The sequence below is a fragment of the Somniosus microcephalus genome, chromosome 15 (genome assembly GCF_052327205.1).
Source record: "Somniosus microcephalus isolate GS21.2 chromosome 15, FLI_Smic_1.0, whole genome shotgun sequence".
Lineage (NCBI taxonomy): Eukaryota > Metazoa > Chordata > Chondrichthyes > Squaliformes > Somniosidae > Somniosus > Somniosus microcephalus.
In genome coordinates, this window is record NC_141001.1 from 29,963,916 (window position 1) to 29,980,131 (window position 16,216).

General features: G+C 43.1%; 1 protein-coding gene across 9 annotated transcripts in view; it reads right to left on the minus strand.

Moving 5' to 3' along the window:
* LOC147106607 (activating molecule in BECN1-regulated autophagy protein 1-like) overlaps positions 1–16,216 on the minus strand; it is a 514,247-nt gene that overhangs the window by 21,562 nt on the left and 476,469 nt on the right. For 7 of the 9 annotated variants that reach the window (XR_015080961.1, XM_086007600.1, XM_086007603.1 and 4 more), the window contains one exon: positions 7,232–7,411. The exons of the other annotated variants lie outside the window; for them this stretch is intronic. Coding sequence is in view for 6 of the 7 variants with exons in the window: in XM_086007600.1 (XP_085863726.1) it covers positions 7,232–7,411 (180 nt within the window). In the remaining variant the exon portion in view is untranslated. The remainder of the gene's footprint in view (positions 1–7,231; positions 7,412–16,216) is intronic. 9 annotated transcript variants of the gene reach the window in all.

Consider the following 16,216-nt stretch of genomic DNA (forward strand, 5'->3'; position numbering starts at 1 on the left):
TGATGGTGTATTTTTTTTTTAAATATGTCTAACCGTGAGAATTTGTGCTTTAGACTGGCTGGAAAACTAGCTTTTATAAGATGTTCATCAGCCATTGAAAACGCTTTTTGTTTGGAATGGAGGGAACCTAGAAGATGAAGACACAAGATAAATAAAAGATTTTTAAATAAGTTAGAAGTGGGGTAGAACTCATGTTTCATCTCTAACTCTGCCACTTGCATTTCTGTACTAAGCCCCACGCATCAATCATTTGTGTTCTTGTCAGCCTTCACTGGCTCTGAATTCCCCAGCACATTGAAACTGAATTCTCATCCTTGTTTACAAATCACTCCATGGCCTCACTCTGCCTTACCTCTGCAATCTCCTCCAGCCTGACAACTTTGCTTCCACCTTGTTACACATGCTGCTTAAGTATTTTGCTGCGAAGGGGGAGCTGCTTGAAGCCTGGCCTGTCCCTTTAAGGACAAAGGTCATATTGTTGTAAATATGTTCACCTTAAGGTCCAATTAGAAGATAACTGCTCTTAGGCACATCTTGACTAACATTTATGGGGAAGTTTCTCTGAAACGAGGGGGCAATGAACAGTTTTCCCCTCTTAAGTGTGATGCAGAGATTTGTTACTGTGACATGTAGGATGTATCTCAAAAATTTGATGTACAAGACATATTCGGTTTCATCAGGGGCTTGTTTTAGTAACTTAGGGCTAATGTTACAGTAATTAAGCTATTCTTGACACGGGAGCAGCTTTATTACTGAATATTAATATTTGTATGTGACCTGAAAACTGAAGCAACTGGTGTAGTCATGGAGATTAGAGTATCCTGGAGCTGCTGGCAACATTAACCAAAATCATCACCTCCAATTGTCATACATTATGTATCTCTTTTCCCTTGCCCCCCCCGTAATTTTCAAACCCCTTTCCTCAAGCCAATGAATATTTCTTGGGTACCACTGATGCCAAGAGCTCTCCCGAGAGGCTCATCTTCATGTGTGAGCAGCGACAATGAGCACTGGTAGACTACTTGATCCTGGGGAGGCATCACACCCAAGTTGGGCACCGCCCTCTCCCAATGTCCACATACGCTGACTTTTCATCAGGAGTCACTGTTTAGTGATCATGTACACAAACCGTGGTTGATTTTACCATGCATCGGATTTGGGCCCTTCCTGCTCTGTGTTACTCAGTGTGAATATTTGCAATATATTCACCCACGAGACCACAGAGAACAGCAATGTCTCTCAAGATTTTGTCTAGTTTGGACTTATACTTACTTCAAGCAACAAAATGACTGACTAGGAAAAATTGGAGGCTTATAAACTGGATGAAAGATTGAGGCAAGGTCAGCTGAATTTCTGTAATTAGCAGGACTCCTTGAGGTGAAGAGCAGAGGTCAGTGGCAAGAGTAAAGTCTATGTTACTGAAATGAGTTTGTCTTCAAAATGGTCATTGCTGGGAAAATTTGTTTCTCAGAAAATAAATAAATAGGTGGTTTTCCATCTTGACATTTTTAATCATGCAGCAACTGTTAAATACAACAGCTTTGAAATCAAGTTCTGCTCATTGACTAGGAACATGCACGGTAATGGAATCTATGCTGATGGTTATTTGTGTTTTGCAGCAAAGTTCCTGGCATGTATTACCCCACACACTTTAACAGTTTTATATTGACTCGAATATTTCAGGGATAGGTTTTCAATCTGATTTTGATTACTTATAACTCCATCAAAATTTACTTTCTATAAATACAATTGGATTGTTACAGAATTGGAATATTCAGCAACACAGAATTCCTTCCATTTTTCTCCCTTACTGGAAAAATAAAAGCTGCCAACAAAGGATAAAGTCATCCCCACTGAATCCAGTGAATATCATAACTCCATCTGTTTGTGACATGTAGCCTATGAGTCCAAAACCTGGAATGAGTTTCAATTACATATGTAAATCAGCCGAATTAGAAAACAGATGTGCGTGCGCTGTAATGCATGGCAGTTAAATTTTACAATATACTTGATCTTTCTTTAAAGCTTTCTTTACAGCGCCAGAACTATTGAGGCCATTTTATAATCTGGCACCAAATTCTGTCATATGGTCTCCAGCTTGAGCAGAGCTTGGAGACAGAGCTGGGAGAAAGCAAACGGAGTGGATCGCAAGCAGGGCGGAGGAATTTGATGAGCGCAGGATTCGGTGGAGAGGAGAAGGGCGGGTAAGACATCTGACTGAAAAAGAGGAGTGGAGCCACAGAACCCAAGGTCTCGAAGTTAATAGACACGGGAGTGGACCTGCAGGAGAGCAAGAGGAGCGGCTGCAGAAAAAGGTAGGCCTAAGAGCCCAGAGCCCAAAGGGAGCGAGGTAAGTCATGTCAGCACAAGGGAAGGAGCTGATTGGTGAGTAGCTGGTGATTTTTTTTTTTTTAAAGCTTAAGTTTATTTCTGTTAAGTTACTTAATAGTCTATTAAGTAGAGACATGGCAGGGCACCTCGGTCCCGTGGCATGCACATCCTGTGCCTCGTGGGAACTCCAGGACACTTCCCATGTCCTGGACGACCACATGTGCAGGAAGTGTTGTCAGCTGGAGGAGCTCAAGCGCCAGGTTTTGGAGCTTGAGGAGCAGCAGCTGGCGTCACTGCGGTGCAGCCGTGAGGCCGAGAGCTATGTGAATAGCACGTTTCAAGAGGTGGTCACCCTGCAGCGTAAGAGCGTGCAGGCAGAGAGGTAATGGGTGACTGTCAGACGGACAAGGAGGACCAGGCAGGTCGTGCAGGAGTCCCAAGTGCATCTCACTCTCTAACCAGTATTCAGGATGGTTCCTCTGGGGAGCACAGTCAGAGCCAAGTCCATGGAACCAAGGGCAGCTCAGCTGTACAAGGGGTGAGGAGGAAGTTCGAGAAAGCAATAGTGATAGGAAATTCGAGTTAGGGGAACAGACAGGCGTTTCTGAAGCCGCAGCTGTGATACCAGGATACAGGAAACTCTCTTTTAACCGGCACCTAAATATCTGGAAATCTCTCTTAACCAGCAAAATTCAAGAGTTGCTTCAGGTAGGTTTTACTATATATTAGTGGCCGTGTAACCGGGGTTCCTGGATCTGTGGCCGTGCAACCGGGACTCCTGCACAAATGCTCTGTAACCGGGGCTCCTGCACCTGTGGCCGTGTACGGGGCTCTTGTACCTTGGTAAGTATACCTCTCTGTAATCTGGACTTTTTGATCAACCGGCACCACGCCGGTCCCGGATAAAAAAGAGTTTCCTGTAGTATGTTGCCTCCCTGGTGCCAGAGTCAAGGATGTCACTGAGCGGCTGTAGGACATTGAGGGGGGAGGGTAAACAGCCAGAGGTCGTGGTCCATATCATTATCAACGACATAACTACAAAGAGGGATGAGGTCCTGCAGGCAGATTTTAGGGAGCTAGGAAAGAGATTAAAAAGCAGGACCTCAAAGGGTAGTAATCTCTGGATTACTCCCGGTGCCACGAGCTAGTGAGTATAGAAATAGGAGGATAGAGCAGATGAATGCGTGGCTGGAGAGATGGTGCAGGAGTGAGGGTTTAGATTTCTAGGACATTGGGACTAGTTCTGGGAGAGGGGGGACCTGTACAGGCCAGACGGTTGCACCTCACGGAGCTGGGACCAATGTCCTCACAGGGGGGTATGCTGGTGCTGTTGGGGAGGGTTTAAACTAGCTTGGCAGGGGGGTGAGCACCAGGATGTAGCATTAGAAAGGAGAAACAAGGTGCACAAAGGATTGGGAGAGACAGATAGCACTAGAGTAAGAAATAGTAAGGTATAAGGTGGGGTCAGACTAAGAGAATACAAGGAGGTCTATGATAGGTTTACAGTGCGTGTGTGTGAATGCACGAAGTGTGGTAAATTAGGTTGGTGAGCGGCAAGCACAAAAAGGCACATGGGAATATGATGTCGTGGCGATAACGGAAAAGGGCAGGATTGGGTAGCAGTATTGATTAAGGAGAATATTACAGTGCTGGAGAGAGAGGATGTCCTGGAGGGGTCAAGGACAGAATCGATTTGGTTAGAGTTTAGAAACAGGAGGGGTGCCATTACACTACTCGGTGTATTCTATAGGCCACCAACTAGTGGGAAGGATATAGAGGAGCAACTTTGCAGGGAAATTACAGAGAGGTGCAAGAACTACAGAGGAGTGATAATGGGGGACTTCAACTATCCTAATTATAGACTTGGGCAGTAATAGTTTAAGGGGCAGAGAGGGGGAAGAATTTCTGAAGTGTGTTCAGGTGAACTTTCTTGATCGGTATGTTTCCGGCCCAACGAGGAAGGAGGCATTGCTGGATCTGGTTGTGGGGAATGAGGTGGGTCAAGTGGAACAAGTGTCAGTAGGGGAACATTTAAGGAACAGTGATCACAGTATTATAAGATTTAGATTAGTTATGGAAAAGGACAGGGGGCAATCTAGAGTAAAAATACTTAATTGGAAGGCGGCCAATTTCAGTGGGTTGAGAATGGATCTGGCCCAAGTAAAGTGGAATCAAAGATTGGCAGGCAAAACTGTAATGGAACAATGGGCGTCCTTTAAAGAGGAGATGGTTTGGGTACAGTTGAGGTACATTTCCACAAGGGGGAAATGTAAGGCAACCAAAGTCAGAGCTCCCTGGATAATGAAAGAAATAGAGAGTAAGATGAAGAAGAAAAAGGGGACGTATGACAGATGTCAGGTTGAGAATACAAGTGAGAACCAGGCTGAATATAGAAAGTTCAGAGGGGAAGTGAAAAAGGAAATAAGAGGGGCAAAGAGAGAGTATGGGAACAGATTGGCAGCTAACATAAAAGGGAATCCAAAAGTCTTCGATAGGCATATAAATAGTAAATGGATAGTAAGAAGAGGGGTAGGCCGATTACGGACCAAAATGGAGACCTACGGATGGATGCAGAGGGCATGGTTGAGGTCCTAAATGAGTACTTTGCATCTGTCTTTACCAAGGAAGAAGATGCTGCCAAAGTCACAGTGAAAGAGGAGGTAGTTGAGATGCTGGATGGGATAAAAATTGATTGCCAGAAATGCAGGGGTACACCTATCAGGAAAGGATGGGCAGGCTGGTCTCTTTTCTCTTGAAAAGAGAAAGCTGAGGGGTGACCTAATAGAGGTCTTTTAAAATCATGAGAGGTTTTGATAGAGTGGATACAGAGAGAATGTTTCCACTTGTGGGGAAGAGCAAACCTAGAGGCCATCAGTATAAGATAGTCACCAGGGAATCAAGTAGGAAATTCGGAAGAAACTTTGCCCAGAGTAGTAAGAATGTGGAACTTGCTACCACAGGGAGTGGCTGAAGCGAATAGTATAGATGCATTTAAGGGGCGATTAGATAGGCATATGAGGGAGAAGGGAATAGAGGGTTATGCTGATGGGGCTAGATGAGGAAGGACGGGAGGAGGCTCGAGTGGAGCATAGATGCCAGCATGAACTGGTTGGGCCAAATGGCCTGCTTCTGTGCTGTATATCCTATGTAAGAGGTACTAGAAAGGCTGGCTGTACATAAAGTAGATAAGTCACCAGGACCGGATGGGATGCCTCCTCGGATGCTGAGGAAGCAAAGGTGGAAATTGCAGAGGTACTGGCCATAATCTTCCAATCCTCCTTGGATACTGGGGTGTGCCAGAGGACTGGAGAATTGCAAATGTTACACCCTTGTTCAAAAAAGGGTGCAAGGATAAACCCAGTAACTACAGGCCAGTCAGTTTAACCTCCGTAGTGGGGAAGCTTTTAGAAACGATAATCCGGGACAAAATTAACAATTACTTGGACAAGTGTGGATTAATTAAGGAAAGCCAGCATGGGTTTGTTAAAGGCAAGTTGTGTTTAACTAACTTGATTGAGTTTTTTGATGAGGTAACAGAGAGGTTGATGAGGGCAATGCGGTTGATGTGGTGTACATGGATTTCCAAAAGGCATCTGATGAAGTGCCACATAATAGGCTTGCCAGCAAAGTTGAAGACCATGGAATAAAAGGGACAGTGGCAGCATGGATACAAAATTGGCTAAGTGACAGGAAACAGAGTAGTCGTAAACAGTTGTTTATAGGACTGGAGGAAGGAACACAGTGGGGTTCCCCGGGGTCGGTACTAGGACCACTGCTTTTCTTGATATATAATAAATGACTTAGACTTGGGTGTACAGGGCACAATTTCAAAATTTGCAGATGACACAGAACTTGGAAGTATAGTGAACAGTGAGGAGGATAGTGATGGACTTTAAAAGGACAGACAGGCTGGTGGAATGGGCGGACACGTGGCAGATGAAATTTAATGCAGAAAAGTGCAGTGATACATTTTGGGAGGAAGAATGAGGAGAGGCAATATAAACTAAAGGGTACAATTCTAAAGGGGGTGCATGAACAGAGAAACCTGGGGTATATGTGCACAAATTGTTGAAGGTGGCAGGGCAGGTTGAGAAAGTGGTTAAAAAAGCATACGGGATCCTGGGCTTCATAAATAAAGGCATAGCGCACAAAAGCAAGGAAGTTATGATGAACCTTTATGAAACATTGGTTCGGCCTCAACTGGTGTACTGTGTCCAATTCTGGGCACCACACTTTAGAAAGGATGTGAAGGCCTTAGAGAGGGTGCAGAAAAGATTATCAAGAAAGGTTCCAAGAATGGGATGAGGGACTTCAGTTATGTGGATAGACTGGAGAAGCTAGGGTTATTCTCCTTAGAGCAGAGAAGGTTGAAAGGAGATTTGACAGAGGTATTCAAAATCATGAGGGGTCTAGACAGAGAGAAACTATTCCCATTGGCATAAGGGTCAAGAACCAGAGGACACAGATTTAAGGTGATTGTCAGAAGAGCCAAAGGTGACATGGGGAAAAACTTTTTTTTACACAGCAAGTGGTTAGGATCTGGAATACACTGCCTGAAAGGGTGGTGGAGGCAGATCCAATCATGGCTTTCAAAAGAGAATTGGATAAGTACCTGAAGGAATTTTTTTTTTTGCAGGGCTACAGGGAAAGGACGGGGGAGTGGGACGAGCTGAAGTGCTCTTGCAGAGAGCCGGAACAACTCGATGGTCCGAATGGCCTCCTTCTGTGCTGTAACCATTCTATGATACCTGCAAGAACGCAGCAGATCCAATCACACTAGCTCTTCCTTACAGTGACAACAGACCCAGTCATACTGCCTCCTCCTTACAGTAAATGTGCACACCCAGATAGTTCACTAAACTCTGTGCTGATGCTGCTCGGGTACCGATTTGTGACCTACCGGTAGAAGCAGCGCTGGCTCCCGGGGCTGTGGGGTTTGCATCAGTCTGTTGTGCGGAGGAGGAGTTGCCACCTGCATTCTCCAAGGGCCAATCAGAACTTGTTCCTGCACTGGCCTCTGCCATCTGACTGGCTGTGGTCACTGGTGGTGGCTCTGGCTCACTCAATGAAGACTGGCTGGCTGTTGAAGGGAACACACAGTTGTGGTAAGAGGCATCAATTCAGAAAGTATCAGAACCAGGAAATACCCTTTTCACCACAGGGAAGAGGTCTCGCTTGCCATTTAATAATAAATCAAATGACTTGTATTTCAATGATATATAAAGCTTGTTTTTTGCCCCACAGATGAAGAGGACAACAGTGATATGAACATGGGATGAAAGCAGAAGAGATCTTGCGAGTAAAAACGCACATACACAAAGCAGGTAGGTAGGCTGGCAGTGTGTCTTGAGTGATGGGGTTTGTAGTTGAAAAAATAAGGTATTTTTTGGCTAAGCTGCAATAAATAAATCCAAATAAGTACCGTCAGAAAAAATTCTCCTAAATCTTGTTGGTGGAGTGTAATTAACTTCTGCCACCAAGATGAAAAGCTGAATTTGATGGCAGTGATTGCTAGGTGCCCCATGGCTAGTAGCCATTGTGAACCAGATTTGAGTAGGGTCGAGGGTTGGTGAGGGTTCGGAGGCCAAAAGTATGTTGGTGTCTACTATGCACCATTCTACAAGATAGAGAAGTTTGAGCAAAGGGTTAAAGTCTATAGGAAACATAGGAACAGGAGTAGGCCATTCAGCCCCTCCAGCATGTTCTGCCATTCAATTAGATCATGGTTGACCTGTATCTCAACTCTATTTACCCACCTTGATTCCATATCCCTTAAGACTGTTATCTAACAAAAATTATTCGATCTAATCAACCACTTTTTGGGGGAGGAGAGTTCCAGATTTCCATTACCCTTTGTGTGACATCACCCAAGTTTCTGTTTAGAGTGGGAGAGATAATAGCTATGCTTGAACTATACTTGAAAGCTGGCCATATCACTTGGGCATCCCCTCAGTGCATTGGTGCTTTGAAGTAAATGCTTCTCTACAGGTGGGGATTGCTGTGCAATGGTTGTGGCGTTAGAGGCTGCTTCAAGTCACAGGGCATCCTGGGATCAATTCCAAAGTCTAAGAGTGGCAGAAATTACTTGCACTCAGCACCAGCATGATTTATAAGAATTTTTCTGACAGCACTTATTTGGATTTATGCATTGCAGCTAGCCTGAAAAGGACCTAACAAATCATATTTGAATGGACCCTTCTTTAATTGCGTGCATGTGCCCATCACTAATAATGAGAAAGGTAACTGTAGATATGTACCAATGCTGATTGGCATTAACCAGAGTTCTGATTCTACCACTAAATTGATTTTATTAGTTATACTTTCTGAATAACTTTCATTTGTAGGGACCGCTGCATGGAGTCCTGCAAATCATCCATTTTGTTCAGCAGTTTGTGGAGAGGACACATTGGTCTGATATCATATAATAGGAATCTCCTTCAATGCATTCATCCTATCAAGTAATACACCACCTAGGTCTGAAATAAAAGAGTGTGAAAAACTTGGCCTCCAATACACATGGCATGCACACAGAACACTAAGAAAACTCAATTTACTGCATGCATATACATAAATAATGTAGCTGGCACAAAGTTGTAGTCTGTAATCTAAATTTGTAGCTCTGTCCTTCTTAAACTGCTCAGTTCTCAAATAAATTCCTGCTTTGTAATTGACGGTCAGCTATCCAATATTCCATTTGTCAACTTACTAAACAGATCGACAATGCAGGAAACTAGTGCTGTCACATGCTGGTGTGCTAACAATGCACAAGGAAGCGGTAACAAATGATTCCCCCACCCCCCAATTATATACAGAAAAACCCAGGTGAAGGACCAATGTTGAAAAGAATAAGAAAGACGGTGAGGTAAATGAAGAAGTGGCAATTAGAACAACAACTTGCATTTATATAGCACCTTGAACGTAGTAAAACGTCCCAAGGTGCTTCACAGCAGCATCATCAAACAAAATTTGAGACCGAGCTACAAAAGGAGACATTAGGGCAGAAGAGTTAGATTTCAAGGAGCGTCTTAAAGGAGGAAAGAAAGATAGAGAGGTTTAGGGAGTGAATTTCAGAGCTTAGGGCCTTGGCAGCTGAAGGCACAGCCGCCAATGGTGGAGCAATTAAAATTGATTAGTATAAGCTTGGGTTTAAGAAAGCGAGCGAAAGAACCTGCATTTAAATAGCGCCGTTAAAGTCCTCAGGTTGTCCCAAAGTGCTTCATAGACAATAAAGTACTTCTAAAATGCACGGACTGTTATAATCGAGACAAAAGTGGTAGCCAATTTGCACACAGCAAGGTCCCACAAACAGCAACGTGATAAATGACGAGATAATTTTTTTTTTTTTTTTTTTTTAAAAAGTGATGTTGATTGATGGATAAATGTTGGTAAGGACACTGGGAAAACACCCCTGCTCTTCTTCAAATAGTGCCATGAGAATTTTTATTCCCACTTGAGCAGACAAAGACCATCTCGGGTTAGCGTCTCATCCAAAAGATGGCACCACCGACAATACAGCACTCCTCAATGCTGCAGTGAAATATCAACCTGGATTATGTGGTGAAATCTCTAAAGTGGCACTTGAACCCATAACCTTCTGTCTCAGAGGCAAGAGTGCTACCACTGAGCCAAGTCTGACACATAAAAAAAGACTTGCATTTATAAAGCGCCTTTCACAACCACAGGATGTCACAAAGCACTTTACAGCCAATGATGTACTTTTAGAGTGTAGTGTTGTAATATAGGAAATGCGGCAGCCAATTTGCACTAGCAAGATTCCACAAACAGCAAGGTGATAATAACTAGAGAAACTGTTTTATTTTTAATTGATGTTGGTTGAGGGAGAAATATAGGTCAAGAACTCCCTGCTCTTCTTCAAAATAGTGTTATGGGATCTTTTAAAACCGGTTTAGCACCTTTTAAAACTTGTTTAAAACCTGTAGATTTGCAGGAAGAACAGAAAACTGACGGTGGTGAGGAGCTCCACAGTTTTGCTATCTGGGAAAGAATGAGTTAGTGGAAGAGATGATATGATGATCTTGATTTAAACAGAGTAAGATGCAAAGAGGCAGAAGAGTGTGCAAGATGATGCATTGGGAGGCCAGGAAGAGCCATGACCATGTTAATATTGTGATAGAGAAGATGGGCGTCAGATGCCAGCTTGTGCAATACCCCAGCATGGCAAATTCCCATCTGTGATTCCTCAATCATTGGCAAGCTGTTAGTGGGAGGGAGGGAAATGACAGAGTATGTCTAATTAGATTGGCCTTGCATGCTGCCTAGCAAAATGGTTTTAGGGTGTCACTGGCAGGAACCAGGGGACAGGTTGCCCGCCCATATATGTGGCGCTGACAGATCTATTTAGAGAGACAAAAAAAGGAGGAAATTGCAAGATTTAGTTTGAGGATGTGTTGGACTGATAATTATAAGGCAAGATAGCAATGCTTTATTACTGTAAGAAGAGAATCTGCAGCTTGATGTGGGCATTAACAAGCCAGAGATCTTCAAAACCGAGTTAAGTCAGACTGTCTCATTTCAGAAAGCTCAAAGAAACACTGAATTTCCGACTTAATGAAATTGAAACTTCCCTCCACAAGCATCCAAAAAAACAACTGCTGGACACAGACTCCCCGGTTCCACCACTAACTGCCTCTGCTGGACACAGACTCCCCAGTTCCACCACTAACTGCCTCTGCTGGACACAGACTCCCCGGTTCCACCACTAACTGCCTCTGCTGGACACAGACTCCCCGGTTCCACCACTAACTGCCTCTGCTGGACACAGACTCCCCGGTTCCACCACTAACTGCCTCTGCTGGACACAGACTCCCCGGTTCCACCACTAACTGCCTCTGCTGGACACAGACTCCCCGGTTCCACCACTAACTGCCTCTGCTGGACACAGACTCCCCGGTTCCACCACTAACTGCCTCTGCTGGACACAGACTCCCCAGTTCCACCACTAACTGCCTCTGCTGTACACAGACTCCCCGGTTCCACCACTAACTGCCTCTGCTGGACACAGACTCCCCAGTTCCACCACTAACTGCCTCTCTCATGTCTTGCACTAGCTGATCGAGCTAGATGCTTTTCCTAATCAAAGATAAATTAGAATACACAAACAAAATTAAACCAGTCAGCTGCCGATAACTGGTAATGGCAACATAGAATGTTTAGTACTGAGCTGACACAGTCCTGGCAATACGACTGTGCTTGATGACTTGAGTCAATACACACTGGGCTGGATTTTGCTGTAGAAATACAAGTGAGGCTAACAGCGGACTGCAACTTCCGGCAACCGCAACTTCCGGCAACCGCACATGCGCAGTTAAACACGGATATCAGGAAGTTGCTGTCCAAGTTGCCCTGCTCCTCCAGAAGCTGCGCTATACCGATATTTTGCTGAGAGACTCAGCCATGAAACACATGGAAGGGCGTGAAGTTGCTGAACATACGTGAAAGATGCACACTAAAGTAGCCAGAAAAAATCAGGGCTTGTCCATTCTAGTGTAAGTAAATTTTAATGCTGTGACAAGTCTTAATTACTGCCAAACAACCTCTCTGGCACTGAAAATTTATTTTGACAAGTGTGGAGTCTCATTCCTTCAGATTTTAATTACTGTTGAACTTTTTAAAATATTTTTTTTCAAAGTTACTTTTTCATTCTGTTTCTTACCTCTCTCTCTTAATCCCATCTTTCTGCCCTTCTCTTAATTCACTTTCTGTACCTGATTTGACATTGAAATAAATGTTCTTAAATGATACTTTCTGGTTCAGACACTGCACTGCTCATTGACCATTCTTCAATTTGATTGGTTAAGGACACACACAGTTGCTTGCCTTGCTCACACAGGTTCCAGATGCTCTGTAGAGGGCGCTATGCCGTTTTGGCTTTCTAATTTACAGTACGTGCCAGTGCAAAATCCTATAGAAAGTACGTGGGCAAGTGCAAGTTCAATAAACGGCTGCCGCCGTTCGTTCGCCACCGAGAGCTAAATCTGGCCCACTGTATTTTAGCAAGTATACTCCAAGTAATGTCAAACAGTTTTAATCCTTTCAAGAATGTGGCAGAATCTCTGCAGCAAAATAAAAACTTTTACAAAATGCCAACGTTAAGAGTTTAATCTCAGGATTCTTTGAATGTGTAAATGTTTTGTTTGCTAATTCTACTTTACAGCTTCAGAACTAGTGGGTGGGGAATACCACAAGTCTCCCATTGCGATGCACTCTTAGGAGTAGACCTGGTCGAACACAACACAAATACAGTTACGAGCGGATAATGTCCATCAGGTGCACAAATATCAGTTTTGTGTGCTGCATATAGGAATTCGTTTTCATCATTTCAGTGTTATCTAGTATTTCCACATGTTTAACTTTATTATTGGGGCAGATTTTGCGGTGGGTATGACGGCTTATTCAGAGTACGGCGTCATACTACCTTTGAAATTGACCGCAAGTTCGGGATTTCCGCATGCGCTTGCACACGTGCTAAATCCCAAACTTACGATCTGTCAAGGTACGCCTTGACAAATGATCCACACCGACGGGGAAATACACATTGCAAGCGCACAGTTGGGCTAATTGCCCACCAACTGCCAAGCAATTACGTCTGAAACTTTTACCATTAGTGAAAGCAGGCACAGGAGCCTGTTTCACTGTGAAAGGATCCCATTTGTATTGAACATCGAGAGCAAGCAGCGGATATAGTTGTAAGCAATACAACTTTTACCCTAAAATGTGAAAAATCTGCAAATTGTTCAGTAAGTTTAAATAAAATTGAAATGATAGTGTTACCAGAAAATCACCCACAGAAACAAACTACTTGTACTGCACACGTATCGCTTAACATATCCTAAGAATTAAATGGTGTTTTTTTGCAGCAGAGGGGATAGGCTCTATGTGGTCTCTCTACCAATTTCGCAGTGCATCTGAAAGGATTGTTAACTGTCCTGGTATCACTTCAATAAAATACCTAGTGGCAACATTTAGAAACATTAAAAATATAAAATATGACAATTAATATTTAAAATTATCAATGTTTTCTCCAATTGTACGATCAAGAATTGGGCATTCGACACAGATCATTTATACATCCCCCAAATGTATGAAATAAAACCATTTTGCTATTTGATTATTTTATATAATACATTTAAAGCTGCCCCACAGCTGCTGTGCTATGTGCCTGGTGTATAGTAAATCAAAAGGATCATTGCCAACGCCTTTCAGTGCTGTTGAATCGCAATCCGTTGTAATGGACCTTTGACAGGGCCTTAAAAGAATAAAAAACTTACCTGATTTATATAAAATAAATCCGAACACATCCTTAATTTAAAAAGCTGGGATGTTTGAAGTACAGCACCGGTAATTCTTTGGGCTAGCAAAACACTCGACAACGCTCTACAATGCTCCTTAGTGCAAATAAGAAAAGGAACATGTTTCTTTGTATATGAAATATAAATAACAATGTTTAATGCACTTCCCAAGTGATAGAGAAACGTTTAACCTCAGTAGAAGGTTGAACAGCTAAACATTTCACTTTAGTAAACATTTAACTCATTATTACCCCGACGGTGAAAGGACGAGGATCTTTCCATTGGCCTCAAATTTTTTTTTTTAAACCTTCAAGTGGGAAACAGAAGCCAAATTATGGTTGGTATTTTGTTACATAATTTTAACAAAATGCTGATATATGAAATAAGTCCAAGTACAAGTTGAATTAAAAGTTTTTAAAGTGTAATTTCAATGCAAGAGACTGAAAGAAGTTTCTGTGGGCGTGGCTTAGTTTGACAGATTTTGTGGGCGCGTCTTCCCTTACACATCGGCTGTGCGTTGCGCTCCTGGCTTTCATGATCTAATACGCTACGCACAAATCTGCAGCGCCCAACAGCAAATCTACGTGTGGGGCCTCGCAGAAGGTAAGTTCGTATTCTTTTCAGAGGCATGCTCTGTAGCAACGCTGGCCGACAGCAATTTTTGGGCCAATATTTTCCTGTGTTAGGATGGTTATTTTGAGCAGTTTGATAGTATATTAACACGACGTGGCACTATAATGAAGTTCTATCATTTGGATCACCAAACGATTTGGATGTCATCTGAACTCCCTTCCACTCTCTAAGGGTGACACCAGAGGACAGTGATGGGGATGTGATACTTGGTATCTCAATGGTCAAAAGCAACGGCGTGGAAAAAGTGATACAGATGCTCCAAAGGCCACAGCTTTAATTTTACAGATGTTATTGTATTTTAAAAGATGCAAAATCTTAGAAATCAGGTGACTATACAGATGTCTGTGAAGAATGCTGACAACTAACTAAGTGTTTGAACTCGGTGGAATGATCAAACTGGCAGTGTCAGCAATTATCCCATCCATTGAGTGAGCCTGGAAGAATACTGTTTTCTATACATCCTGCTGCTAGTGTCAAATTTAGTTTTTTAAAACCCAACCACTTCAGGTACAAAATAGCACTTGCCTCCACAGAAACACGACTTTTCCTTAAACAACATGGATAGGAGTGTCAGCCGTGGCTCAGCTTGTAGCACTCTGGCCTCTAAGTCAGGAGGTTGTGGGTTACAAGTCCCACTCCAGAGACTGGAGCACATAATCCAGGCTGACACTCCAGTGCAGTACTGAGGGAGTGCTGCACTGTCGGAGGTGCCATCTTTTGGATGAGATGCTAAAACGAGGTCCTGTCTCAGGTGGACGCAAAAGATTCCATGGCACTATTTCGAAGAAGAGTAGGGGAGTTCTCCCCAGTGTCCTGGTCAATATTTATCCCTCAACTAACATCACTAAGAAAACTAATTATCTGGTCATTTATTTCCTCGCTGTTTGTGGGAGTTTGCTGTGCGCAAATTGGCTGCCACGTTTCCTACATTATAACAGTGACTACACTTCAAAAAGTACTTCATTGGCTGTAAAGTGCTTTGGGATGTCCTGAAGTTGTGAAAGGCGCTATATAAATGCAAGTCTTTCTTCCTTTTATGTAGCAAAGCAACTTGTGAACACGATAACAACACTAGGTATTACACGCATTCGTGGTTCCTTCCTAGAAAGATTTTTTTATGTCATTCTGTAATGTTGATGGATAGTGCAGTCTTTATTTTAGTGAGGATATATACTTGCTCAAAGCCTCAGAAACAGACAGTCATGCCAATGACCGTCCGCTGTATTGTAGCCATGTGGAGCTTTGTTTCGGGTAGATGTGAGATATGAACTTAATAAAAGGGCCCCCTGGAGCTGGTGCACGATGAATATATTCAGTATGCCAGCAGTTACACAGAGAGTCCATTGCTCGAGTTCTCATAATAAAGGTTCCAGTTGTCTCACTTTTTTCTACTGTTTTCTAAATTAGTTTAGATGACATCCAAACTGTTTGGTGATCCAAATTAAAGGACTCCACTATGGTGTCACAGCATGTTAGAGTACTATCAAATCACTTGTTTTTGGACATATCTCCAATTTCTTTTGCTCCAAGAGTTTGAATCTAACCACTCTTCAGTGTCAATGCTGCATGGATTTAATTTTTTTTTTTAATCGTTCTCAGGGTGTGGGTGACACTGGCAGGCACCACAATTGCTCCTTGCCGAGGGCAGTATGCGTCAAGGGATTGGAGTCACATGTAGGCCAGACCAGACCAGGTGGCAAGTTCCCATCCCTGAAGGACATTAGTGAACCAACAATCTGGCAGTTTTCATGGTCATTTTTTTTCCGGTTCAAGTCCACAAATTACCAGAGTTATTGAATTCAATTCTACAAATTGCCGTGAACTTCAACTCCTTGCGGGTCCAGGACCATAACCTCTTGGCTACTGCAGGGCTAGGTTATGGTTTACAATGGGCAAAATAATGTGCAACATAAGTATGAAGAAACAAATGGAAGAGAGTTAGT